The sequence below is a fragment of the Drosophila santomea genome, chromosome 2L, assembly GCF_016746245.2.
Source record: "Drosophila santomea strain STO CAGO 1482 chromosome 2L, Prin_Dsan_1.1, whole genome shotgun sequence".
Taxonomy (NCBI): domain Eukaryota; kingdom Metazoa; phylum Arthropoda; class Insecta; order Diptera; family Drosophilidae; genus Drosophila; species Drosophila santomea.
The window spans coordinates 17,466,840-17,491,640 of record NC_053016.2 but is presented as its reverse complement, the minus strand read 5'-3'; the positions used below and the strand labels follow the sequence as shown (position 1 = coordinate 17,491,640).

The following is a 24,801-nucleotide window of genomic DNA, read 5'->3' as shown; positions in this document are numbered from 1 at the left end:
TCATGGGGTTTGGGTTTCTTGATAATATAATTTCCAAGTCCAACTTAAAATGAAAAAATAATTTTTAAAAAAGTGTATAGAAAAAAAACAAAAAAAAAACTGTTTTGGAAAACGCGTAATTTAGTGTGACCGTGTTACGCAGCATTTTGCCACTTTCAGAGATTAGTGCTCATGGGTTTTCTGTGCTGCGCAGCAGTTAAATAAAATTGAATACTCCGAAAGCTGCAGATATAAATCGGAGTTGAAAACCAGTGCAAGTTGCATTGGCCGCACACACACATGAACACACGTACACATACATATCCGTGGGAGGAATAAAACACCCACAATTGCTGATGATTTTCTGCATTCGTTATCGTTATCGCTTTCGTTTTCGCATTCATCCGCAGCCGCAGTTTCGTGGGGCGTGCAATGTTCAGGATCCACCTCAAGATGGGTCCCCAACGCAACCAGCTTCACAGCAACAACAACAATGGTGTCGCCGGAAGTAGCAGCAGCACCGGAAATCGTCACCTTAAGGAGTTCACCTGCTGCTTCGGCCTGCATGTCCACACGGCCACCTTGATGATCGGATTGTGGCACCTGGTAAGTGCATTGAAGTGTAGCCTTTGACCCATTGCACTGCATGGGTGGCTCATACATGTGTGTGTATATGCAGATACACCCACGCATGCAGTCCTCCGGCATTTGCGAAAAACCTTTGACCCTGCTCAGTGTCACGCAAGGGAAAAATCAATCAGCCAATGACTGCAAAACTTTGCGAAGGCGAAGACGAGCCAACTCTGCACTTTCCCCGCCTGTGACGTCAATGCGGCTGATTGACCGCTGCTGCGTCATCTGATCAAATTTAACTACTATCATCGGGGCTTTATGTCATAACAACTTATTTCTGCCATCGGTTCCGCTGCGGAAGTTTCCACAGCCCGTGTCCATTGTCCGAAATTAACCGTTCACAAGATCTGACTTCGCATATCCAATCGCAACACTTAGAGAAATGTAAAGCATTGTAGAATTTTCATAAGTATATGACATAAATTGAGTTATATAGAGGGAGAAAGAGAGAGATATGTTTGTTTTAAGTAACCTTTGACGTCTATTCCCTTTCTGAGAATTTAAAACCATTATCTGATTTTAAGAGAATAATGACTGCGAGAACGACATACACAAGATTTGAATCGTTGAGTAAAAACCATTGCTTAATAGTATTTTTCATACCTGACTACGAATAGTAAGGTACTTTCTTCATGCTTTCGACTAGGTCACGTTTTGCAGTACCAACGGTTTACGGTGATTACGGTTTTGATTACGGTGTGGACAACAGTGGAGTTATCTGCCCTAATCTGCCCAATCTCAAGGGTTTCTTTGTTTACATTTTGTAGATATGTATAGCGTTAGGGGTCCAAAACAACAAAGCCCCTAATCGAAGGTTGCTTGGTTGGTTGACTCATCCCGAGTGACAATTGTTGATATACTGTGGCGCACTGCAGATTAAATTTCACACTGATGAATAATTAAACTAATGATGGCAAGTTGCCGCATCTAAGATCGTTGCAAGGCCTTCAACCTGAGATACTTAGATACCGAATGGGATATCCAATGGCAGCCATCTGAGCAAACAGCAACCAGATACATATTTCCATGAGCGCTTAAGTTATTTTAGTAACTACACGTACTTGACAAATGATGCGAAAATATTTACTCTTGTGCTGGTTTACTCTTGCTTTTCGGTAAGAAAGATATATTCCTCTGGAACAACATTCTGAAGTGTGCTGCCATAAATCTGAGAATTGTTAATTCAGCTGTCATCTATCAGCACACAGGTTGCAAATCAAATCAGGCGAAGCTTTCTTATCTTTTTTGCCAGCTTATCTTGATGAGCCAACCCAATACACCTGCTAACGCTCTTCAAATACTTTTTGATGTTATACTATCTCTGAATTCCCCCCTCGTGATCCTTCGGAGTCTTTGCTTCGTTTGTGACGTTTCACAACTTATTCACATTTTTATAAATATTTTTCTGCCCACACAAAAATCTACATTCCTCACTTCCAATGAAATCCCATCCGGAGGAAGCTGTCCAACTGGTGAAGGCATTTGCGAAATTCGAATGCAATGCCCCACACACACGACACATTTCCGGAAGGCAGTTCGAGTTGCTCTATTGACATTGGTTCCCAAGATTCAGTCATCCTGCGCAGCTATGGTCCTAAGGTGACAGAGGATGGTGAGGCGAGGGAAGAGCAAGAAAAGGACCAGGAGAAGAATGATGAGCCAACGGATCTGTTAATCAATCCAACTGCCATAAACTGCACCTCCCTTTCTGAACTAAACATCCAGGCTGACGCATTCAACACACTAAAAGAGCGTACTCTGTTCTCATTGGGCTACTCAACAGCCGGGTTTTATAAGCAACCGAAAATCAATAAGACTCCAAAAAAGAAGGTCAATTTGTACCAAGAGATTGTGAGCCTTGTAAAGCGACGTGCCCAGACCAATTCAGATATCACCATAGGAAAGGAAAGGCATCCCGTCCACCTGATGGTCTTACAGAGCTTTTCGCGAATGTTCCGCGATATGGGCAATGACTTGATCGTGGAGCTGCCTGAAGAGATGATTACGCCACGCTCCTTCGGCCTAATCTACGAATGGATGATCGAGAACAAGCCTATCCTGCCGCGCCTCGGTCTACTTGAGGTTTTCCACGCTGCCACTTTTCTGGAGATTCCACAGTTGGTCAGTCAGTGCAAGTATTGTTTAGATCATGGCTTCACTGAGGACTCCGCTGCGATGCTATACTTTGAGGCGAAAATTTTAAAACTTGATGTCATCCATTTGGAACTTCTTGAGCGCGTCTCAGCGTTTTTTCTCACGCTGGTGGCATCGAAAGAATTTTTGAGACTGCCCCTAAAATCAATGCTCTTGCTAATCCGATCGGATATGATAGGCGTGAATACGGAACTGGAGGTCTTCATGGCAGCCGCTCGATGGCTAAGCCACCACTGGCCTCAAAGACAGGGAAACATAACCGATGTTGTATCCAGCATACGTTTCGGACTAATCCCGCCGTGGTTGCTCATCCGTTTGCAGAAACCGGATGTCACCTCTGTGGGGGTGGGGAGAATAGTAGCGCACCCCATTGTGCGCCAAGCCATCCATGATGGCATCGCATACACGACCACGCGACTGTTTTATGGAGCAGATCGCGAGGCTTTTAAGCTGTATTTGCATAAGACTGGTGTACAGCCACCCGCGCAGCGCACCTGGATATACGACCGGAAATGTCCCTATCACCATCGCATGCAATGCAGGAACACGTTGGATTTAACCTACGATACGTTCCTTGAATATCTTAACTACCTGCAACGCCAGCACCGGGATTACTGGAAGTCTCTGGAACCAGTGGATAAAAGCAATGTGTGCATCAGTTGCCAGGCAAAAAAGTCTGATTTAACTAAGCCCAGCAGTTGAGTTTCCACGTTGGTTGTAAAACTTGTTGGTTGTATAACTTGTAAAATATATATTTCTACTTGTATATTTATGCCTTACTCTATTATTCAACAGTACATTGTATTTTAATTAATAAATCCGCCTATGTTCATTTTCAGTTCTTAAACATCTTGGCCCTAAGCGTTCTAGCGGTCATATGGCGCAATCCGGAGATGATGGACGAACTGGAAGGCGGCACCCACGACTACACCGTGGACCTGAGTGCACCAGCCCTACCCACGCCACTGAGCAAGGTCGAACCGCCCTACGCCTACCGTGACCACTCCCTCAACTATCGTAAGCGTTACCGTAAGCAGTGGAGAGAGCAGCATCAGCAAAGCATTTAAATATCTATGTTTATTACTGCAGAGAATTTCGACATGGGCGGATTGGTTTGCACCTGCATGATAGCCATCACCCTGATGATGATTTACGGAACCATCAAGGGAAAACCATCCCATCTGTTACCATTCTTCTGCCTGCAGTTGTTTGATTTTGCCATTACAACGTAAGGATTACAATCGGGGGAAATGCAGAGAGCTCAACAGATTTAAACCGCTACTTCAGTCAGCCAAATTAGCCTTCTTAAATCCGTAGAGGTTTCTGAGAATTCCTTAAAAGGTTCATATTCTTTAAGCTTAATGTACTAATGCATTGTTGATTGTTATAGTCTTACCGCCGCTGGATATCTGTGCTACCTGCAGGCTATTCACAGTATCATTGCTGAATCGCATCGCTTGCCCTGGCGCGAGAAGCTGCTGGAACTACCGCCTGAGGAGCTAGTGGTTGTTGTCCTGGTCGTATTCATCTGTATTGTGTTTCTGAAGGCTTATTGCATTGGAATTGTTTGGCGCTGCTACAAGTACTTGACGCTCCGTCAGCAACACGTTCGCACTCTGTTCCCCTTCTTGGAGGCACCGACTGGAGTCCACAGTGTTGGTGGAACTTTTGGTGCCGAAGAGCGGTCTTACTCCACTCTGCTGCCCAACTACGATGAAGCGATTGCCCAATACTTGAAGCAAGCACCACCGCCATCCTATCAGGTGGCCATGTCGAACTATGAAGAGGGAGAAGACGCAGCTGCTGGAGGAGCGGAGGTAAATCCCTCGGTGGCACCTCTCTTCGTGACCCTTGGAGCAGCCACTACCGCGAACGTAGCCTCCAACACGGATGACAATATGGATAACAACAATGATCAGCCGAACAATAACAACACTATGCATGTCAATGCTAATACGCCGCCAATGCGTCGAAGCGATGCAGCTGTAAACGCTAATGTCGACGAGGAAGTTGACGATTTGGAGGTTATTGACGCTGGCGTTGATATAATCGGTGGCATTCCGCCTCCTCCGCCCTACAACGACGTTGCCGATGCCCAGGTGCAAGTGCCATCGCAGTCGCCGCTTCATCGCCAGCCAAACATTCCGGGACAAGTATTTGGCGGACGCGACGAGAGCCAGGCCTAAGCTGAACTTTTGATTAGTTTGCTTTTCATGGCGAGTGGGTTGTGATCATTGGTGACCACCCCTCTCCCATCCTCTTCTTGCCCAGATGATCTGGTTTCTGGTCCCTCATCTCATAGCACACATACACGGTCTAAATGGTTGCTTCAATGTATTTAACAGTGTATTTAGAAAAACGAACGCAAACAAATTTTCGCTATTAGCCATCGCTCATTATTGTTGTTTAACGTACAACTAAGACGCTCTAGTTGCTGCTAATTTAGTAAACAAAAGCATTAAAGCCAAAAACATATTGTGATGCTGGCGAGGAACGAATCAATTATTTTTCGGCCGCATCTGACTTGATCTTAGCTGCAACAATCTGTTGGAACGTTTTTCATTTGGCCCGAATCAGTTTGAGAAGTTGGGATAGTGTAGGCCCGAGTAGTTGTTACCAGAGAGTGTCGCTGGCAATGTAGACACATTTACGATGTTCTTTGTTTTAAGCTATCTCGTAAGACTATGCATATTGAATAGCGTGTACTGAATTCACAGCACAGGCAGACATAATCCATTAATTATGATGATATTACCAGCAACAGTAAAGTTTTATGTGTGTACAATATCTAAATGTATACTGTGTACTAATTATGCAGAGATATTCGAATAAAAATTAGTTTATATTTAATTTGTATTTGGGACTTGATTTCTAATATTATATAATTTCAATATCCGTTGAAACCTTAATGACGATTGGGCATTGCTTTATCCCTCAAAGAATTGGGAATGTTGATGATATTTATTTTTATTGGGGTACGCATAAAGAGATGCTGCAGATGAGATGGGAAAAAACATTCTCAACTATTAAGTTCAAATAGAAGAACAATTCTTTATCAACTGACTTCCACAGAGATCATTCCTTTTATACCATTTCTTTTTATTGTTTTTATACCCGTTATTCATAGAGTCAAAGCGGATGCTAGATTCGTTAAAAAAATATTTAACTTGGGGGGAGAAAGCGTTTCCGACGCTATAAAGTTATCTTATTCTTGATAAGGGTCACGAGTCGATCTGGTTATGTCCGACCATTTGTCCGTATGGCTGCTATGATCTTGACTGTTGAAATTAGACATGCAGATTCATGTGACGTCACGCTGTGTAAGTTTGTTTCAGAACTCGATTTTGTATCATTTTATTATTTATTATTTGCCTTCCAAATTTCTATTGCTTTGAAAATATCTTCCTAGCACTACACCTAGCTGAGTATCATTCTCTCTTGTTTTTTTTGTGAAAAAACTTTATGAAAATTTCCGATCATTGCACATTAAGTGATGATTAATAATAAGAACCGCTGGTGCTCCCAAGAAATAATTCCCCGGAAAAAAATACCCGAGATTGTATTAATGTGTGCGATTGTATTCTGAAGATTTTATTGAAACTGATTTGAATTTTTTTATTGCATTTCCTTCGTTCTCTTAGGCCTTCCAGTTGGACCAAGTGCGGATCTCGTTCCAAATATTGGTGCCGGGGCATTCGGTGGAGCCAACCTGGCGGTGTCCGTACAGGATGTATCCGGAAACGATTTGGCCGCGACTTACGGCGTCGGACAGCAGACCCTTGGCGGCGGTGATCTGAGCAGAGGTCAGGGTATTGGTGTTGTAGTTGCCCAGGAAGGAGATGCCGATGGACTTGGAGTTCCAGTTGGTGGCGTGAGCACCCATGAAATTCCAACCGCGTCCCTCGTACACGTTGCCGTCTCCGCCGATCAGGAAGTTGTAGCCGATATCTGCCCAGCCTAGGGAGTCCATGTGGTAGGCCTGGATATTCTTCAGCTCGGTGATGCAGGCGGCCTTGGTGCTGCAGTAGTTTCCAGCGGTGTGGTGGATCACGGCGTAGCTCAGGTAATTGGCCAACGTGGTCTTGCTCGTGGCAGAACGGCCGCCCCACTCCGACTTGGAGATGATGGTCACCCCGAGAACGGCTTGTGCGCAGAAGAGCACTGCCAAAAGGACGAGAGCTTTGTTTGCCATGGTTGCGGATCGATTGTTCGGCCTGTCGTTCGATCGGACCTTATATACTCCGCCCGCCCTAGCTTATCGGCTGCAAGACGATGTGTTAGGTTAGGGCTGCGCTCCGGGTCGTGTGCTTCCATCTGATAGGAGGGCTATCTGGCGGCCAGATCCTGATAAGTCGATGACGGAGACGCAATCTCGTTTCTAATCAGCCCAAGTGCCATTAATTAATTTGTCCAAGAAGAGGCAATATATTGTGCAGCGTAAGACCTATCAAAGCATTGGGAATACCTGTCCGGAGTAGATATACCTGATCCGAACAGCGCTTATAAGCTTCTAAGAGCTTTTTAAAGATTTCTTACCTATTTTTATTTTTAATGGGAAAGTATAACTTTTGACACACTAAATGTTAATGAAAATGTATTAAATTAAGCTGTTCGTAATTCATTATTTAGTACATACAGACATAGATTGAAAACTCTACTTAACTAATTTTAAATAAAAGAAGGCAGAAGGCTATAGTCCAGAATCCGTTACTCAGCTAGTGGAAGAGCAAGGAAAACATTTCACAATTATTTTGATATCGATCGAATTTGGCAATACAATTACATGAAAAATAATCAGAACAATATTCAAAGGTGTGAGCGTGGTAGTTTTGGGTGGTTTGTGGGCGTTATAATGGGCGTGGCAAAGTTCTGAATCAAACATGTATATCATAGGCGTCACTAGACTGCATGCCTAATCTTACATTCTTGCTTTTATAGTTACCGAGATCCCGACGTTCATACGGACGGACATGGCCAGATCGACTAGGCTATTGTCCTGATCCAGATGATATACATACATACAAACATATCTATACTTTATAGGGTCGAAAACGCTTTCCTTTACTTGTTTTTTAGTAAGAGTTCTAAATATTATGTAAACGAACATGAAATGAAACGCAATAATTCGGACCAAGTTTTAAGGTTTGGAGCTTTATGGAATTTATGGCATTTTATGAGCTTCCTCGAAAGTGGTATTCGAATTTCGAATTTTAAAATAATCGAGTGGATAAATCTGTTTACTCTACAAACCATACAAACCATACTCAACAAAATCCAAAATATGAAAACTAAGCTTTTTCGCTAGAAAAGCTTTGAGTTTGGATAGTCTAGTCCTGAAAGCTTTCGTTGCCATAAATAGTAAACAATTTATGTAAAAATCGACGAAGTGCAGGTAAATTAAAATTTTACATTTACAGATTAAAACTTACCACGGGTTATGTATTATTAGGGGTTTTAAAATTTGACGTTTTAAAATAAAAACAGGTAGAAATAACAGATAAACTTTATTCTATATATAAATGGCTAAATCTCCATCCCTGATGTTCTCGTGCTGCAAGCATCATACGACTATTTGAAAAGTTTCTGTTTAAATTATTTTCAGCCATTTTTACCCTTCTTATCGGAATTGATTTGCTTTTTTCAGCAGTTATTTATAAGTGCCTGAAAAATAATGAGTAGGTATTATAAGTGTTTGATATGAATCAAAGAACGGCAAGAACCAAAATATTGATATACTTTTATTCGAAGTCGCAAACAATGGACCTCCCATATGTACGCCCCTATTTCAAATGCGTTCCACAAGATAATTGGTATACTTTTTATACCCGTTACTCGTAGAGTAAAAGGGTATACTAGATTCGTTGAAAAGTATGTAACAGGCAGAAGGAAGCGTTTCCGACCATATAAAGTATATATATTCTTGATCAGGATCAATAGCCGAGTCGATCTGGCCATGTCCGTCTGTCCGTCCGTCTGTCCGTCTGTCTGTCCGTATGAACGTCGAGATCTCAGGAACTACAAAAGCTATAAAGTTGAGATTAAGCATACAGACTCCCAAGACATAGAAGCAGCGCAAGTTTGTCGATTCATGTTGCCACGCCCACTCTAACGCCCACAAACCGCCCAAAGCTGCCACGCCCACACTTTTGAAAAATGTTTTGATATTTTTTCATTTTTGTATTAGTCTTGTAAATTTCTATCAATGTTTAAGACTCTCCTTCTCCCTTCCACCAGCTGAGTAACGGGTATCAGATAGTCGGGGAACTCGACTATAGCGTTCTCTCTTGTTTTGCTATTGTGTGTGGGATCACGTAGCACCATGGGAAATTTGACAAACTTTTCTGGTCAAAATTATTAACTCCTGAACTCCTGAACAAAATGATATTTAGTTTGTGTTTTTTGAATTGGGTTACACTAGCCCATTTCAAAAAATTGAGGGCGTACCACCGACCCTTATATTGTTTATAGTTTATAGAACGAAGAAAGACATTTAGTTAATTTTTTGTATTGATTAACACTATTACATATCTATGCGTATCACAAAACTGTGGGAGTGGCAGCGCACCTTTATTTTAAAGGCTTTCTTTAATTTCGTATGCTCTTTCTAATTTAGGCAAAAAATATATTATTAAAATATATTTGCCCAAAATCGTAAAAAGTGTAATTTGTAATTGCAATAACCTAAACAAGAATTAAATAGCCTTCAACATAAAATACATTTCATACATGGACTCTGCCGGACTTACTTAAAATCTCTTTTCAAAGTTAAGTTATTATCAAAGAAATACTTTTGTAAGGCATTTTATATTTTTATTAACTTACGGGTGCAACACGACTTTTTTTTGCTATTTAATGTGACAAACACTTAATACAAAGCATTTGAACACTTGAAGATACATAAATGTTCTTTATACGCGCAAGAGCTGTGTTTAACAGCTGATTTATTGGTTGTGGTGCCATCTTTTTTAGTTTCTGGTATGCAGCCCTAAATATAGTCAGACTTTTGGCCAGATTTCCCATAGTGCGTAGATCTAAACAGATTTCGATAAGGCAAAACTTATCAAAATACAGAATACTATTGTTCAATTACACGTCTGTCCGCCCGTGTGATCAATTTTCCAACCCTATTGGGATATGTAAGCAGTATTTGAAATGCTTTTACTTGCTGAGCTGAGTATTTAGTTACAACAAAGAAGTTGTATACATTGAATAGTTAATATAAAGTGAAAATTACAGAACTATAGTACATCTTATCAGCCACAAGTCGAGTTAGCTGACTTGCAGAAATGTACCTTTCCAATAACCAGACAGAACCCGTAAATCTTGATAAGTAACTGGTAATCACGGAAGTAAAAATACTGTAATAATCTGAAGCTCGAAGGACCTGCAGAAGGATAGCAAGGTGAGTGCGTTGGGCTGGAACCACTTTGTCAATCTACTTTGTCCAACCAACCGAGTGCCACCAAGTGCTTTCTTGTGGCAGGAGGGGAACTGAAAAACTGAAAGCTTAAGCAAGTTATTAAGCACAAAAACAACTGAAACTCATTCAGAGCAACTTTGTTAACGAGGATGTCGTTAATGAGACTGCGGTTCAAGTGGCAAATAGTTTGCTCTGGTCTGTGACCGATTGTAAAGCTGACCGCTGCTTTTGGCGGTATTTAATATCTCAGAGCGGTTTTGAAAGTTAATTTCACATTTCTGTACCAGCAGTTTTGGCTTTTTCCTTGAAAGAAATGGGTTTGGATGGAGAAAGAGGTTGGATGATGTTCAGTAACTTCCTGGGCAGACACACAACCTCATGCTTTTAAAAATTTGAAAAGTTTCAGTAGAATCGAGGGAATGAATACTTTGACAGTTGAACGTGAGCGTTCGGTTGCAAAACGAAGATGGAAAATGGGAGCAGGACTTCGGAGTTGAATTTCCCTTTGCTTGCCATTTAAAAGATTTCATTCGATCCAATCTCCGCCGAATAGTTGAAAGAATAGAACTCGGTATTACAGGTTTCAAAAAATGTTAATACGTTTAAGTAACCAATCTAGCCAGACCAGCCACGGATCTCGTTCCAGATGTGGGTGCCGGGGCACTCGGTCGCTTGATGGAGATCGTGAGTCGCCGGGGCGCTTATAAAGCAAACTGTGGTCAAACACCGCTCCTTATCGGGTAGCGTATAAGTGATTTACAACGCTAATCAATGGGACTGGCTCAGATTTGCTTTCGGGGGAAGCACCTTACTTAGAGCTTCGTCACAATCGGCTGATTTTGATTTATACGATCACTTTTCATACCACTTTTATCATCTCTGACAGATTGGCTCACGCATAATTTGCCCGCTTACAGTTGGCGGTTCTCATACAAAATTAAGCCAGTCACTTGATATTTGAAAAATGAAATCAAATTACATTTAGCATGTTCCAGCAGTGGTCCAGAATTATGTAATGTTTAAAGGTAAGTTTTCAAACAAGTGGAGGCGTAGAGCGATAATTGCATACTTCCAGGCACCACTTTCAAATAGCTATTCCCTAACTACTCACATTATGAACGGAAATAGAAAAATGTTCAAGTGTGTTATACGATCTATGTCAAGCAGTGTTTTATGGCTTTAGAAATAATATCTGAAAGATAAATTAATTGAAAACTACGATGCCCTTAACACAGGTGGCCAATGCGAGCCTATATAGTAAGTACGATGTTCGTCCAGCGATATTTTAACCTACATCCTTATAAATAACCAGGCTTTCTTAATGGGACCAAGTTCATGGAAAATGTGAGTATGCCAACGTATGCATTTTCTGTTCCTACAAAATATACGGACTTTCAGGTGAGCTGTTTGGCGGTTATGCACTTCCATTATCGCCATCGTTGCGAAATGGCCACAAAAATCCTCGACTGCAGATACATCACCAACTTCTTCAACTACTATGTTATGATGTACTGCTACTTCAAGATCGACAATAAAATAACTGAAATAGCAGTGATGCTGTTGTTTGCACTGATCTACTGCGTTTTCCTTTGCATCCTCTACGTGAGCGTCAACAACTAGTAAGTTTTTGAACATGCAGTGCCATCTGCGATTTTTTTAACCCCAATCCCGGTAGTTTTACACCAACACTCAAGATCGCTGCTCTGAAAATGCGGGTCAACGAGTACGTGGCGGGCGTGGTGCTCGTGGGCGTGGCCAACTCCACACCCGATCTCTTGGTGAACCTGTCGCCAGCCAGACTGGAGGGTCTCACCTTTAACATAGCCATGGCCAACGCCCTGACGATCATTTGCTTGAGCGGGGGAGCGGTGTGCTTTATTCGGCCCTTTAGAATGAATGGTCACAGTATTTTCCGGGATCTTTTGTTCCTTCTGCTAATCGTAGAACTGGTAAGGTTTTTCATGATAGATACTGCTCTTAAGCCATGGATAAAAGGTGCCAGTGAGTTTACTTTATAAGTATACCCGTTAAAAGACTATTTATATTCGACGTTTCCAGTGATACTGAGTATTTATCCTATATACCTGATAATTAACATAGTCGATCTGATCCTCCTGCGTTACGCAATAAGAAGTGAGTACGTATGTAGATAATGACTTTTAATAATATTTTAAAGTTATTTGAAAATTATTTAAGAACTTCAAAAGGATATTGAAGTGTTGAGACAATCGCCATCATCCCGGAAACACGATCTTATACTGACTGAAAAGATTGTACGCTTGAATAATTTACAGCAGGACGATGAAATCCAAATCCTTGAGTCGAAATTATATCGCAAACGAACATACAACGCAGGTTTCTTTGTTACACCCAAGCCCTTGATTCATCACAAGGAAGTTAACGTGGAAACCAACAGAACAATTCTCCACAGCAAAGCCAATCCCAAAAATCTTTTCCTATTCAGCGAGTTCCTCCAAGCCATCAATCCGATCGACTCAGAGCGATGGTACCTTAGTGGTACATGTGCACGTATTTTGCATATCCTCAAAGCCCCGGTCAACCTTATGCTCCAGTTGGTGCTTCCATTGGTGGATTACCAGATGGTCAAGCACGGCTGGAGCAAGATGCTCAACTGCTTACAAATCGTACTGACTCCTTTCGTGATCGTCGCACTAATTGAGAGTACGTAAGCGCAGAAAAATAGGCAATGAATTGAAGAAATGCAATTGGTAATCGGTTTGGTTTAAAACTAACTTCAGTTTAGTACAAGTTACTGTACTCGAACACATTATACCCAGCTTACGTTTAAGTATACAAACGACTATTGCTTTCTATTTTAAATGATTACATTCAAAATTCATGTTATTTACCCCTTTCTAGCTACGATGGCGCACAAATACGCGGAATGGTATTACATTCCACAGTTCCGAAAGGCAATATGGTCATTACTGGTAACGATGCCCCTGGCAATTGTAGTATTCGTGCACTCTCGCACTGACATCCCGCCATTTTATCACTCGGTAAGATCACCTTCTTTTGAGGATCACTTTCTTTTGAGGATCCAACAAAATACCCTTCCATCCGACAGGGTTACTGCGTGCTTACGCTGACCACCGTGATTATATTCTTTTGGATCTGTGCCTGGGAAATGGATGCGCTGATATCCATCATAGGGGTCGTCTTCGATCTGGCCCCCTCCTATATGAGCATCACCTTCAACGCTGTGTCCGCTGCGACCGCGGACTTCATAGCCTACGCACATCTCGCCAAGCACGGATACGGAAAGATGGCTTTTGGGGCCATCATCGGTGGTTCAGTTTATAGTTAGTGGTAAAATTCGATAATTTCGTTATAGGCATTGGATTCATCAGCTTCTAAAATGTTTCCGAATTCATAGAAAAGCCCAAAATAAGTACGGTTCCGCAGATGGCTCTAATACATTGACGCCATTTGTTGTGAAAGCAATGTCCTTTTAATTATAATAATAATAATAATTATAATAATAATATGGACCACTTATTTGGATAATAGATAGCGAGATATTATTATAATAATCATAATTACTGATTGATATATGTTTTCGTTTTCGTATGATTATTCTTTATTTTCAACAAAAGAATATTTACAACAGCTTAATATAACTAAGTGAAAATAAATGAATCTGTTTTAAGATCATTGCAAAGAACATAATTAAATTAATCCTTTTCCCGCAGGTTTGGTGGTCAACGTGGGCATTGAATTTGTATTGGAAAAGAAACTCAACTCCCGTGGCCAAGTAATCTTGTACGGAGATGAAGGCGTTACCATCTACATATTCCTGGTAATAACCATCACAACCACCTTGTGGTGGTGCCTCACATTCAACTTCGTTGCCCGCCGATCCGCTGGGTTGTTCATGTGGAGCATATTCATATTGTTCTTAATTTACACGACCGCCATAGAGTTCCAGTGGGTCCATGGTTTCCAGGACAATGTTCAGATTCGCCCGACTCCCTAATAAAGCAATGTTTTGCTTAGAAATAAAAATTCAAAAAAAGATTCAGGTGCGTTTTTTTTTATTGACTGTAGTTCGTGTCATGGATCTAGCCAGACCAGTGGGACCAGCCGCGGATCTCGTTCCAGATGTGGGTGCCGGGGCACTCGGTGGCGCTGACCTGGCGATGGCCGTACAGGATGTAGCCGGAGCTGAGCTGGCCACGGTTGACGGCGTCGTTGAGCAGCTGCTGTGCGGCGGAGATCATGTTCGGCTCCAGGGTGTCCCAGTTGTAGTTGCCCAGGAAGCTGATGCCGATGCTGTAGGGGTTCCACTCGGCGGCGTGGGCGCCCATGTTGTTCCAGCCACGTCCCTCGTACACGTTGCCGTCTCCGCCGATCAGGAAGTTGTAGCCGATGTCGGGCCAGCCCAAGGAGTCCATGTGGTAGCTCTGGACGCTCTGCAGCACGGCGTTGCACTGGGCACGGGTCTCGCAGTAGGAGCCGGCGGTGTGGTGGATGATGGCGTAGCTGAGGTAGTTGCCCAGGGCTACGGTCCACTTGGCGCCGCGACCACCCCACTCCGCCTTGGAGACTACGTAAACGCCTTGGGCCATGTACTGGCTGCAGACCAGGACGGCGAGGAGGAGAGCCACTTTGGAAGGCATGATTACTAGCTGTAATAGTTGACGGTCGCTTGATGGAGATCGTGGGTCGCCGGGGCGCTTATATAGCAACCCGGTTAGGTTGCGGGTAGGTTGCCTTCTTATCTGGTGGTTCATGGCTAATTTACGGCTCTCTGCGAAGGCACATACATAGATTCGTATTAGGGGAAGACCCTTGGCGGTAGCCTTGTCAAAATCGCAATCTTCGAATGTTGATTTATTCAGCGTTTTATGAAGGTGGTTCTTTTAAATAAATGCTTTATCAATGGGCTGGGGTCGACCCATTGGCTGGCAAGCTGAATGTCTTTGCAGAAAAAGTCAAAGAGTGTAGTTCAATTTTCGACAGTTCTAAATAAATATAATTCTAAACATATTCGCTTGACTTCGAAGAAAGGAATTGAAGAGAATGGGTGCGCGAACGAAAAGGAACAGTTTTAACCTAACAGAACTGGACTACGAATTCCAATACTTTATAAAGAATGTAAGATCGAATACTGTGACGAATGGGTGACCATATGATTTATTTGCTGTTACAGATGAGCTGTAGAGCCGTGATGAGACTACCTTACAAATATCGCTGCAGGATGGCCACCCAAGTCAGTGACTGCAAACGCATTATAAACTTCTTCAATTACTTCAGGATGATGTATTGCTCCATTCACATCGATAACAAAACAACAGAGGTTCTGTTTATGTTCCTCTTTGGCTTTATATGTGTGGCGTTTCTGTGGCTGATGTCTTTCAATATTGGCACCTAGTAAGTTCCTGGACAAAGTGCACATTCCTCTCATTGCCCATTTGTAAACCCGCAGCTTTTCCCCAGTCCTCAAGATAATCTCTATAAAGCTGCACATGAATGAGTACCTGGCAGGTGTTACCTTTCTGGCATTTGGTAACTGTAGTCCAGAAATAATAGCCAATCTGATGCCGGTGAGGGCCGATGCACCCATCTTTACCATAGCTGTGGGCAATACTCTGGCCATAATGCTTCTGAGTGGCGGTACAGTGTGTTTTCTGAGACCCTTTAGGATGAACGGACATTCCACTCTGCGAGATCTACTGTTTCTTCTCTTGGGTGTGGAGGTTCTGCGGTATGTGATGGTCAAGGAGGGAGACGTGACCCTAGGAGAGGGTATAGGTAGGAATATATTTTAAATAACTGGTACTATAACTAATTTCTGACACCTACTTTCAGTGCTCTTCTCAATTTACGTTGTTTATGTGGCTATTAATATAGCTGATGTGGCGTTGTTGCGCTACTACATCAAAAGTAAGCCATATTACTCCAATTCTTCGCTTCTCTACTCCAATTATAATAGCAATTAATTATATTTACCTTTTAGAACTTCGAGCAGAACTGGACAACTTGGGAAGCTTAACTCCTCCACCAATCAAAGAAATAAATGCGAAGCTACGAAAACTAACTTCTTGGGAGGAGCAGGATGATATTGGGATCAAGGACACCACGAAGTATCGTCGCTCCAGGGATACGGGCAACCACTTTTCAAACATGACCAGTAGTGGCTACTTTGTGACCCCCCTCCCACAAAATCGACCCGAACACATTGATTACGAGACAAATCGCAATCGGCTGCATAACCCGGAGAATCCCAGAAACCTTCAACTATTCACGGAGTTTTTCCAGTCCCTCAACCCGGTTGATGGAGAGGCGTGGCAGCTGGGTGGGTGGTGCAATCGAATATACCTGATTGCCAGGTGCCCCCTGGTATTCGCACTTCAACTTTTCATTCCCGTGGTGGACTACGAGAAGGTCAAGCACGGCTGGAGTAAGCTGCTCAATTGCACGCAGATCGTGACGAACCCATTCGTGGTCATTACCCTGGTGCACTGTAGGTCTGCGGGAGTATTTCGAGAGTGTATCTGATTCCTAAACTCCTGATTCTCGCTGACCCTCAGCTGGGGTGTCCAGCGTCTACGAAAGCTGGTACATAACCCTCGACTTCAGTGTCTCCATGTGGTCGCCGTGCCTGACAGTCCCACTAGCCATTGTGATCTTCCTGCACTCTCGAACGGATGTGCCGCCCTGCTATCACCACGTAAGGGGTCCCAAAGCAGCCCCCCTCTGTCTACTGATTAGCCTCGAAATGATATCAGCCTTCTTTTCTAGCTGTTTATTATACTCACTTTTTTCAGTTCCATGGTGACCCTCTGGATCGCCGTGACCGAACTGGAAGTGCTCTCCGAGATCGTGGGAATCGTATTCAATCTCTCCGAGAGCTTCATGTCGGTCACCTTTGGCGCTGTCTCGAATGCCACTCCGGACATTATAGCCAATTACCAGCTGGCCATGCAGGGCTACGGCCGGATGGCCTTCGCCGCCATAATAGGAGGTCCAGTTTTTGGTAAGGAAGAGTTAAATTTTTTCCCATATTGGTCACCAGATGTACCCGATACTTCAGCGATTCTGATCAGCATGAGCTTGGCCTTCATGTTCAATCACAGAGTTCGCGAATTGGGCGCCGATTCGTGGGTGTACGGCGATCTGGGCGACAACTGCTACCTTTTTCTGGTAATAACCATTGTGACCACAGTGTGGTGGAGCGTCACCTTCAACTTCCACGCTCGTAGATCCGCAGGAGTTTTCCTATGGCTTGTTTACTTGCAGTTCCTCTTATATGCGGTCTGCGTGGAATGGGATCTTGTTCATGAATTTGCCAGAGACCAATACTTTAAGCCAATATAATTTGAAATATGCTTTTTGTCTTGATTTGATTTTGTAATAAATAGAAAACAAGTAATCATCATAGCTCCTACCGTCAATATTTAATTACTTAATATATTTTAATATAAGTTAATATATTTTATGACTTTATCTTAGCTTTTATCAGATGCTATTACTGCCAAAAAAGATTGCTTTGAAAATATACAAGCATAACCGGGCTTTTACGCAAGCCAACGTACTGACTAATTAAGTGTATGAAGTATCACGATTAAAACATTGCCAGAGGAAATGCTTTCGAAAGGCGTCAGCAGTAAGCAAAAAACCGACAGAGGTCCATTGAAATGCAGAAGGATACTTCCTTGGCACTCCGTCCTGTCCTGGCGCTCCAGTTCTCCCTCCAGCTTTTCACAAAATAAAAGCGTAGTGCATAATAAAGGGAAACTGATGGCAACGAAACGATGGGGAAAGCTCCGCGTTAATTACGGTTAAAGTGGCTGGAGGTTGGTGTCCCGTCAACATGCAAGAAACGAGTTACTTGTGCGCCAGTGATACTGCAGCTGATACTCCTCCAGCTTTGTAGATAAACTAAGCCAATCGATCAGTGAATGTAAGGCACTGATAAACTGATACCATTCAGTTTAAGAATCTCTCTGAAACTGTTAACTATATTCTTAGTTTAAACTCTAAATTTATTCAACAAGTACAGACTACATTTTCACATCTATACTTGCGTCGAAAAGAAGTCGTGAAGAACCAGAGTTTATGCCTAAGAATTCGGTATATACATACATATATTGTGAATATTTTTTGAAGTTTTCAAAGTTTATCCTGTACCGAAAAATATCTAAACAGAATTATTTTCTAGGTACTTTGCCCAGGGTGCTATTAATATCGACTGCACATGTAAATTCCACTTGATTCCGGCCATTATGGCAATGGCAACTGCAGCTGAAACATAACCATTGGATTTAAGTACAATTGCATAAACAAGAGCTGCTGGCTCAAGTGCAAGGAAAAAGACGAAGCGGAAGCCAGCTTGCAGCTCCAGCTTCCAAGGCAAATGGCACGCAGAATTCCGGCAGCAATAAAAGCACTCAACTTCCTCCAGACTTCCCGTCTATCTGTCTATCTGTCTATCTGTCCATCTGTCCATCCGCCCATCAGTCCGTCCGCCAGAACCTCTATCTGTGCACTTAATGTGACATGTTTTTGCAACAGCTTTGGTTTCTCCTCTCGCCACTCGAGATTCCGATTCGTATTCCGATTCACCCAGCTAGGAAAGGGCTCCGTGGCCATGAGATTTGATGCATTTTGCTTGTTACCAAATTGTTTTGCATTCTCCCTCACGTTTTTACATAGACTTGCAGTCCCGAATCGAATGCAAAAACTGCAAAATGGAAGGAGAAGTCCTCTTTTCTGTGCTATTGCCTTGGTTCTGGCATGATTCGGTGTGAAAGTCATCAAATATTTAAAGCCCAAGTGCGGAATAGCACCCAGATTGCTGGAGATGGTTTATGCAGACGGGAAATTGATTTCAAATGATGTGCCTTTGGGATTGGTTTCATGCCAAATTCTAGTATTTAATTCTGGAGAAATATACTGTGCTTCCTATCAGTAGTTCTTGTTATTGTTATTGTTTAATAGATTAAACAACAGATTCGACCGACAGGCCTCTGTTTGCGTGCTCATTTACTATCGCTCATGAATGAACTTATTAATTGTGCTGTGCTGTCTTATCGCCACTGACTGTTTTTATTGATGGTTATCATTTCTCTAGTATTTTGGGGACGTGTGAGTTTATGCGAGTTCATCATTTGCAAATCGTTCTTTCGTGTTGCATTTGGCATTTAAAATTACTTGTTTATTTGTGCCATGCTGGAAAGATTCTCAAGTTTTTCTAAAAGTATTTAGAAGTGTCCAAGGATGCGAAAAAACCTCATAATTTATCCTAATAAACTAAAAAGACTTTAAGAAGAAGGCAAACATATTTCACGTTGCAGTTTGCAGCTAGCTATTTCCGCTGTAAAACTTTGCGCTGCAGTTGTCAGTTGGTTAAATGGAAAATATTTCAGAGCAGCCGGGCACGTTTATTTATGGCGCGAGTACACACCATATTAAATTGCTTGGAAGAGAAGATTTATGCCTGGGAATGGTTTGCAGTCCTGGACGCCGCTAATGCTGCTAGCCATAAATTGCCGCTTAGCATTATAACTCAATTAGCCAGTGGACGGGCTGCATATACGCAAGGTAGTCCGGCAGAAACAGTTACATTTACAGCTGTATTGCTGAATGGTGCAAGCACTAATTAATGTCAAGCGGCTGGGAGGAAAGCCCAGTTTCTGGCCTTGTAGTTGTCACTGTAGCCATTTCAGGTCACTTTCCGCCCATGGCTGCTAATCCACTGGCCGTGCCTGTGGACCCTAATGTGGGAGGGGGGGGCTAATGAATCGGCTGCCAGGAGTCTTGCCTTCGTGTCTGCGGCTTTCCTCCAATTAGCGACGACTCACATTTGACTTAACCCTAACCCCATTGTCATCGCAGAGGTGTGAAGAGCATCAGTTTGGAGCCAACACGGCGTATACGCAGTCCTAGTAACCCACTGCATTGCGTTAATTGAGCTGATATGGTGAAGATGCCCTTTGATAACTGCTTTCACAGGTGAAACTGCTTTAGCATGGAAAGTATTGAAACCAAGGGAAGGTAAATGTTAGAAAACGTATATTTACATGTCAAAAAAAGTACACAGAATTTGTATATTTCCATAGAAAAGTATGTTTTCCCTAGATATCGCCAAAAGCTGCCTTGATTGGCATGTCCATAGAAAACGAATGTATGACTTTCCTATGAATTAAGATAGCAAAAAGCAAGTAAATGCAGTAAAAGACGATAGAAAATATGCCCACGGAGCGTCTGGCGAAAAATCCCAGCGTCGTGGACCAGAGGAGTGTGGAAAACAGTCCGATATTTAGAAAAACGAATGCATTTAAGCCGTAATTGCCGTTTTGGTTTGCTTCCGAGACCGGGAGCCCGAATAGATTTTTGACATGCATCACAGTGCTGGCGGACATGACAATGGCTGTGATTTCAAAGCTTATTAGGAATGCTTCAGTTGGCACGCACAATGCTCACTGAAGAAGGGTCCTCCAATGGCTGAGGCGTAGGCCATTTTGGGATATCCGTGCAAGGCCATCGCCAGGTTGGCAATTAGCGGACCCAGACTTCCTGTGCAAGCCTTCACCGTGGCGCCCATAAAGTCATCCTCCACTTTCAAGATGTGGCCAATAACTTCCAGGACCTTGTCTATTTCGGTGGCGCAAATGAAGATCATAAACATGGAGCCAGTCAGATTCATCACTGTAAACACCTGTGAGTTCGGAATAGGATTTACACTGAACTGATGCCGCACCACTGTAACTCACCGAATGGTAAAATGGTGGCACATCGGTTCGGGATTGGATAAACATAAAAACCGCTATTGGCATGGTTATGGGCAGGGAATACACTGCATAAATGTATTCCTCGGTCATGGCAACGTACCACAGCGAATTGCCCCTAGAGCTTAACAAAGCTATCGGAGAAAGACTGAATTACCATCGAATGCTTTGAAAAAAACCCCTTTTTGAAGTCACCTTTAATGGCCATAATGGACATGGCCGGGTTCAGCATTACTTGAATGCAATTCAGAAGCTTGTTCCAGCCATGTTTGTCCAGCTCGTAGTCCACCAGAGGTATATAGATGCTGCACAGGATCACAGCTGGAATTTGGGTCAACATAAAGGCCCGCTCGAGTATGTTGGCTCTCCGCCACTGTTCACAGGTGAGGGGTTTCAGGGCTAATAGGAAGTCCTTGAAGAGTCCCCAATTCCTTCCCAGAGCTCTGTTGTGCAATACATTTCGGGTGGCCTTCTTATCGATGCTTATGCGAACGCTGCGGCCCATTTTCAAGGTGGTGTACCTCATTTTGTTGATGTTGGGACCCGAATTGGTCCTTTCAAAGATCTCCACTTCCATGTCACGGGAGTAGATCGCCTGGTTCCTTTCCAACTCACTCAGTCGTTTTCTCTTTTCCGGAGTCATATCCCCTTCCAAGAGGGCATCGATTTGTGCATTCGTTGCTGGGAAATTACAACTCAATCTCTCGTTTAAATAAATATAACTCAGCCACTTACTCTTTAAAGCCCTCCGAATGAGGTACACATCTACGACATTCACTAATATGTAAAAAATGTATACAAGAAATGTATACATACAAGCTAACAGCTTGCCTATGAATGACGTTTCGGGTACGTGTGCACTGGAGGCCAGAAAGTGCTGCAGAAGCGTCGATCCGAAGATAAGAAACAAAATGTCCCTCACACTTTCGTAGGCGTTCATCTTGAAGGGACTCATGTAGCAGATCAGGCCTCCCGAAACCATGGACACAAAGAGGGCGGCGGCCAAACTATTGGCGAACACGGGCACATTCGCGTTCACACTGGCCAAGTTGGAGAAGAGGTCGGCGGAGCTGTTCCCAAAGGCCAGCAAGGTCACGCCCGCCACGTGCTCGTTCATTCGGAGGAACCGCGACACGGCCTTCAGAGCAGGAATGTAGCTATCATTTTCAGGTGGGAAGTCAAATACTTGGACGTATAAATATATACTCGGTTGTACATGGAAAGAAAACAATTTACTTTGGGAAGTGGACATTTGAATATCATTTTAGAAATAAGCTAGTAACCAATTTGTATCATGAATTGACTATTCGAAATACTTATCCAAGTACCACTCCTTATTGAATGCATGTCTTGTACCCCAGGTGTACTTACTATTTATGACACACGTGCATCAGCAGCACAAATATCTCATAGCAGAGGGCCATGAACAATGTGAGGAAGATGACCTGCTGGAATTCGTTGACGCAGTTCAGATCGCAGGCCATGATCCTCATGTAGGGCAGCACGTTGGTGCTCCTATTGCAATCCTTGGCCTTCTCCACAAAGGCACACCGATCCGCGAAGGGAAACGAGTTGGCCGCGTAGCAGCTGACCTTGTCCCAGAAGTTATCAAACTCCGCATCGAGGGCATTGGGCACATATTTGTTCTCGGTGGCCATTGCAGTGTTTTAGTGTGTGTGTGAACGAAACGAAATCCTAAAAATAACTGGCACAATTATCGGGGTCTCCATTGCTTCAAAGGTCTACTATGTAAAACTGTCAATGAAAAGTCAACGGTTTCGAAAAATCACTTGCGTCTACTGACACTTCCCATTCGGCCTAATACACTAGGAAAAAAAAAAATTTACTTCAATGGAAGGCCGGGGTGTAATGTAAGACAGTAAGCTGAATTGAATTTGAAAGGACTAGGGTGCAAAATGGTCAGCCAGCTGCCCGCACAGTCTGAACATTTAGTCAAGCTCGCTCCATCCGTGGTCACCAACCTCCAGCGATCGCGATCGAGCTCCGGGCGCCGGGGACTCGTCTCGATCCTGCTCTCCAGCGACCTGGGCACCTATATTAGACGCCTGTTGGCCCGCGTGGCAGAGAAGGCATGTGCCATTCTTCGCCCGTATCTGGGGCTTGGCTACCGGGAAGTGTCCGTATCCCCGGACATGGCCGACAGACTGGCCGTCCTTTCACGGAAGACCCTCGTCCTGGACCTGGATGAGACTCTGGTGCACTCCTGCTACCTCGATCCGGATACCCATGACAACGTGGGTTGCAGCCAGTTGCCCGATCACGCCCAGCCGGACTATGTACTCAACGTGTCCATCGAGCCGATGGTCGAGCCGATCGTGTTTCGGGTCTTCAAGCGGCCGCATGTCGATGAGTTCTTGGACTACGTGTCCAAGTGGTACGACCTGGTGATCTACACGGCCAGCCTGGAGGTCTATGCCACCCAGGTTGTGGACCTTCTGGACGCGGGACAACGAAGGATGTCTCGCCGCTTCTATCGCCAGCACTGCCGCGCCTCCTCGCCACTGGTCTCCAAGGACCTGTCCTTAGTCACTCCTGACATGACCGGCGTCTTAATCATCGACAACTCGCCGTACGCGTACCGAGACTTTCCCGACAACGCCGTTCCCATCAAGACCTTTATCTACGATCCCGACGACACGGAGCTCCTGAAGCTGCTGCCCTTCCTCGATGCCCTGCGCTTCACCAAGGACGTTCGATCCATTCTCGGCCGGCGCGTCATCCGGCAACACGATAACCGATCTACCATTTCATCCCATCGATAGAAGAATTCTCTGTAGCCTGCATTGTTGGAAAAAATAAATAAAATGGCGTGAAATTCCTAAAACAATGAATACTTTCTATGGTTTAAAGCTCTAATAATTATTTCATTATTTATTAAACGCACTTTAAAATTAATAATTAATAATTCAAATAATAATTCTAAAATTAATTTCGGAATATTATATACATATACAATAAAGACTTAATTACTTATAAACATTTATTGCAAATAAAACCAGAGCTAAGCTGCAACATTCCGTGCTTATGCACTTTTAATTTTAATCATAAGGAATTCGAATTAGAGACTCTAATCCTTACGGGCCAGGCTAAGTGCGGGCTGTTTATCCTTTAATCAAGTCAGGCCATTCGAGACACGGACGAAAGCAGGCACATATGGGCCAACCCCAGAGCAGATGCATTTTATTGCTCATACGCCAGGTGGCCCGGCTGGCTGGCTTTTTTGCGATTTCCGTGTGTGAGCAGAAGTTCGGGGAACTCAGACTGCATGCAAATGCGGAAGCGTAATGATGTTGCGGCTTTTTGACTTTACACGGCCACAGTGGCAGCCACAACTCTGAGCCACCTGATGCCATATCCCACCGCCTGCTGCCTGCTGCCTGCCTGCTGTTGTGGGGTGAAAGTTGCAAAAGTTTAAATTGAATTCTTAATTATTGCGCACACGAGGCTGCAATTTAAATGCACACGTTTTCGGGGCATGGCGGTCCGAAATGTTTAGATAATATTTCAGCTTTCCTGCAAATTGTCAAATGGGCACCATGAGTACCATGATAATTTTGTTTCTCTCATTTTTTTAGGGATCAAAGAGATTCATTCTGGCCCAGCGTGATTTATGTGAACGTGTGCCCGGCAAATTTGATTTGTAGCTCCATAAAATGTTTCAGCTGGCAGGCAGGCAAAACTAGCCGAATTCCACCAGCCGGTTATTGAAATCCAGCAGATAGCTGGGCGCAGAAGTGGAAGCAGGAGCAGGAGGATGAGCAGGCACAGCACGGTTTCAGTGGCAGTCAACGGTGCGTATGAGCAATCAGTCAGCCAGTCAGTGACTCAGTTAGCTACCGA

General features: G+C 43.5%; 7 protein-coding genes across 18 annotated transcripts; 4 read left to right on the top strand and 3 right to left on the bottom strand.

The window, feature by feature from the left end:
- The first annotated feature begins 152 nt into the window (after window positions 1–152).
- Window positions 153–5,616, top strand: LOC120447523 (lysosomal-associated transmembrane protein 4B). Of its 5 annotated transcripts, none has more exons than XM_039628985.2 (4): window positions 153–585; window positions 3,606–3,783; window positions 3,856–3,994; window positions 4,157–5,616. In XM_039628985.2, exons 1-4 carry the CDS (start codon window positions 412–414, stop codon window positions 4,950–4,952), a joined length of 1,287 nt encoding a protein of 428 aa, XP_039484919.1. In that variant the 5' UTR covers window positions 153–411; the 3' UTR covers window positions 4,953–5,616. The 5 variants fall into 5 exon arrangements, with proteins under 5 accessions (XP_039484919.1, XP_039484910.1, XP_039484901.1 ...); XM_039628976.2 differs by having other exon boundaries at window positions 154–585; window positions 3,606–3,795; XM_039628993.2 differs by lacking the exon at window positions 153–585 and adding an exon at window positions 3,447–3,463 and having other exon boundaries at window positions 3,606–3,795.
- A 712-nt stretch (window positions 5,617–6,328) lies between these two features.
- Window positions 6,329–6,982, bottom strand: LOC120447552 (peptidoglycan-recognition protein SC2). Its single transcript, XM_039629005.2, has one exon. The coding sequence runs from the start codon at window positions 6,956–6,958 to the stop codon at window positions 6,404–6,406; it is 555 nt and encodes a 184-aa protein (XP_039484939.1). The 5' UTR covers window positions 6,959–6,982; the 3' UTR covers window positions 6,329–6,403.
- Window positions 6,983–11,315: 4,333 nt separating this feature from the next.
- LOC120458564 (mitochondrial sodium/calcium exchanger protein) lies at window positions 11,316–14,224 on the top strand. Of its 3 annotated transcripts, none has more exons than XM_039646255.1 (9): window positions 11,316–11,443; window positions 11,499–11,530; window positions 11,585–11,805; window positions 11,862–12,187; window positions 12,245–12,319; window positions 12,383–12,868; window positions 13,067–13,206; window positions 13,275–13,509; window positions 13,900–14,224. In XM_039646255.1, the coding sequence occupies exons 1-9, from the start codon at window positions 11,407–11,409 to the stop codon at window positions 14,181–14,183; spliced, it is 1,836 nt and encodes a 611-aa protein (XP_039502189.1). In that variant the 5' UTR covers window positions 11,316–11,406; the 3' UTR covers window positions 14,184–14,224. The 3 variants fall into 3 exon arrangements, 2 of the variants coding, with proteins under 2 accessions (XP_039502189.1, XP_039502190.1); XM_039646256.1 differs by having other exon boundaries at window positions 13,275–13,516; window positions 13,900–13,999; XR_005617206.1 differs by lacking the exons at window positions 13,275–13,509; window positions 13,900–14,224 and having other exon boundaries at window positions 12,383–12,995; window positions 13,067–13,163.
- LOC120458565 (peptidoglycan-recognition protein SC1a/b) lies at window positions 14,225–14,871 on the bottom strand. The gene has a single exon (XM_039646258.2). It carries the CDS (start codon window positions 14,824–14,826, stop codon window positions 14,269–14,271), a length of 558 nt encoding a protein of 185 aa, XP_039502192.1. The 5' UTR covers window positions 14,827–14,871; the 3' UTR covers window positions 14,225–14,268.
- A 100-nt stretch (window positions 14,872–14,971) lies between these two features.
- LOC120458563 (mitochondrial sodium/calcium exchanger protein) lies at window positions 14,972–17,527 on the top strand. 4 transcript variants are annotated; one of them, XM_039646251.2, is made up of 8 exons: window positions 14,975–15,304; window positions 15,360–15,580; window positions 15,636–15,961; window positions 16,019–16,093; window positions 16,167–16,673; window positions 16,741–16,880; window positions 16,952–17,186; window positions 17,244–17,527. In XM_039646251.2, the coding sequence occupies exons 1-8, from the start codon at window positions 15,230–15,232 to the stop codon at window positions 17,525–17,527; spliced, it is 1,863 nt and encodes a 620-aa protein (XP_039502185.1). In that variant the 5' UTR covers window positions 14,975–15,229. The 4 variants fall into 4 exon arrangements, with proteins under 4 accessions (XP_039502188.1, XP_039502185.1, XP_039502187.1 ...); XM_039646253.1 differs by having other exon boundaries at window positions 16,978–17,186; window positions 17,244–17,497; XM_039646252.2 differs by having other exon boundaries at window positions 16,167–16,677; window positions 17,244–17,497.
- A 2,680-nt stretch (window positions 17,528–20,207) lies between these two features.
- LOC120458592 (mitochondrial sodium/calcium exchanger protein) lies at window positions 20,208–22,683 on the bottom strand. Of its 3 annotated transcripts, none has more exons than XM_039646294.2 (6): window positions 22,312–22,683; window positions 21,676–22,097; window positions 21,136–21,621; window positions 20,926–21,074; window positions 20,636–20,870; window positions 20,208–20,582 (listed from the first exon to the last, which is right to left on the bottom strand). In XM_039646294.2, the coding sequence occupies exons 1-6, from the start codon at window positions 22,596–22,598 to the stop codon at window positions 20,287–20,289; spliced, it is 1,875 nt and encodes a 624-aa protein (XP_039502228.1). In that variant the 5' UTR covers window positions 22,599–22,683; the 3' UTR covers window positions 20,208–20,286. The 3 variants fall into 3 exon arrangements, with proteins under 3 accessions (XP_039502228.1, XP_039502230.1, XP_039502229.1); XM_039646296.2 differs by having other exon boundaries at window positions 21,676–22,078; window positions 22,312–22,435; XM_039646295.1 differs by having other exon boundaries at window positions 20,435–20,563; window positions 20,627–20,870; window positions 22,312–22,682.
- A 33-nt stretch (window positions 22,684–22,716) lies between these two features.
- On the top strand, window positions 22,717–23,788 carry LOC120458593 (CTD nuclear envelope phosphatase 1). Its single transcript, XM_039646297.1, has one exon. The coding sequence runs from the start codon at window positions 22,857–22,859 to the stop codon at window positions 23,721–23,723; it is 867 nt and encodes a 288-aa protein (XP_039502231.1). The 5' UTR covers window positions 22,717–22,856; the 3' UTR covers window positions 23,724–23,788.
- The last annotated feature ends 1,013 nt before the right edge of the window (window positions 23,789–24,801 follow it).

What these genes read in the sequence shown, in the direction of transcription:
- LOC120447523 (XM_039628967.2), top strand. Translation starts at nt 2,113, where the DNA reads ATGCCCCACACACACGACACATTTCCGGAAGGCAGTTCGAGTTGCTCT. An exon ending in TGATTTAACTAAGCCCAGCA is followed by an intron (nt 3,464 to 3,605) that starts GTTGAGTTTCCA and finishes GTTCATTTTCAG; the next exon opens with TTCTTAAACATCTTGGCCCT.
- LOC120447552 (XM_039629005.2), bottom strand. Translation starts at nt 6,958, where the DNA reads ATGGCAAACAAAGCTCTCGTCCTTTTGGCAGTGCTCTTCTGCGCACAA.
- LOC120458564 (XM_039646255.1), top strand. Translation starts at nt 11,407, where the DNA reads ATGCCCTTAACACAGGTGGCCAATGCGAGCCTATATA. An exon ending in GGCCAATGCGAGCCTATATA is followed by an intron (nt 11,444 to 11,498) that starts GTAAGTACGATG and finishes ATAAATAACCAG; the next exon opens with GCTTTCTTAATGGGACCAAG. An exon ending in GGACCAAGTTCATGGAAAAT is followed by an intron (nt 11,531 to 11,584) that starts GTGAGTATGCCA and finishes ACGGACTTTCAG; the next exon opens with GTGAGCTGTTTGGCGGTTAT.
- LOC120458565 (XM_039646258.2), bottom strand. Translation starts at nt 14,826, where the DNA reads ATGCCTTCCAAAGTGGCTCTCCTCCTCGCCGTCCTGGTCTGCAGCCAG.
- LOC120458563 (XM_039646251.2), top strand. Translation starts at nt 15,230, where the DNA reads ATGGGTGCGCGAACGAAAAGGAACAGTTTTAACCTAACAGAACTGGAC. An exon ending in TCCAATACTTTATAAAGAAT is followed by an intron (nt 15,305 to 15,359) that starts GTAAGATCGAAT and finishes TTGCTGTTACAG; the next exon opens with ATGAGCTGTAGAGCCGTGAT. An exon ending in GTTGCGCTACTACATCAAAA is followed by an intron (nt 16,094 to 16,166) that starts GTAAGCCATATT and finishes TTTACCTTTTAG; the next exon opens with AACTTCGAGCAGAACTGGAC.
- LOC120458592 (XM_039646294.2), bottom strand. Translation starts at nt 22,598, where the DNA reads ATGGCCACCGAGAACAAATATGTGCCCAATGCCCTCGATGCGGAGTTT. An exon ending in GTCCATTATGGCCATTAAAG is followed by an intron (nt 21,075 to 21,135) that starts GTGACTTCAAAA and finishes TTTCTCCGATAG; the next exon opens with CTTTGTTAAGCTCTAGGGGC. An exon ending in CATTGGAGGACCCTTCTTCA is followed by an intron (nt 20,583 to 20,635) that starts GTGAGCATTGTG and finishes TTGAAATCACAG; the next exon opens with CCATTGTCATGTCCGCCAGC.
- LOC120458593 (XM_039646297.1), top strand. Translation starts at nt 22,857, where the DNA reads ATGGTCAGCCAGCTGCCCGCACAGTCTGAACATTTAGTCAAGCTCGCT.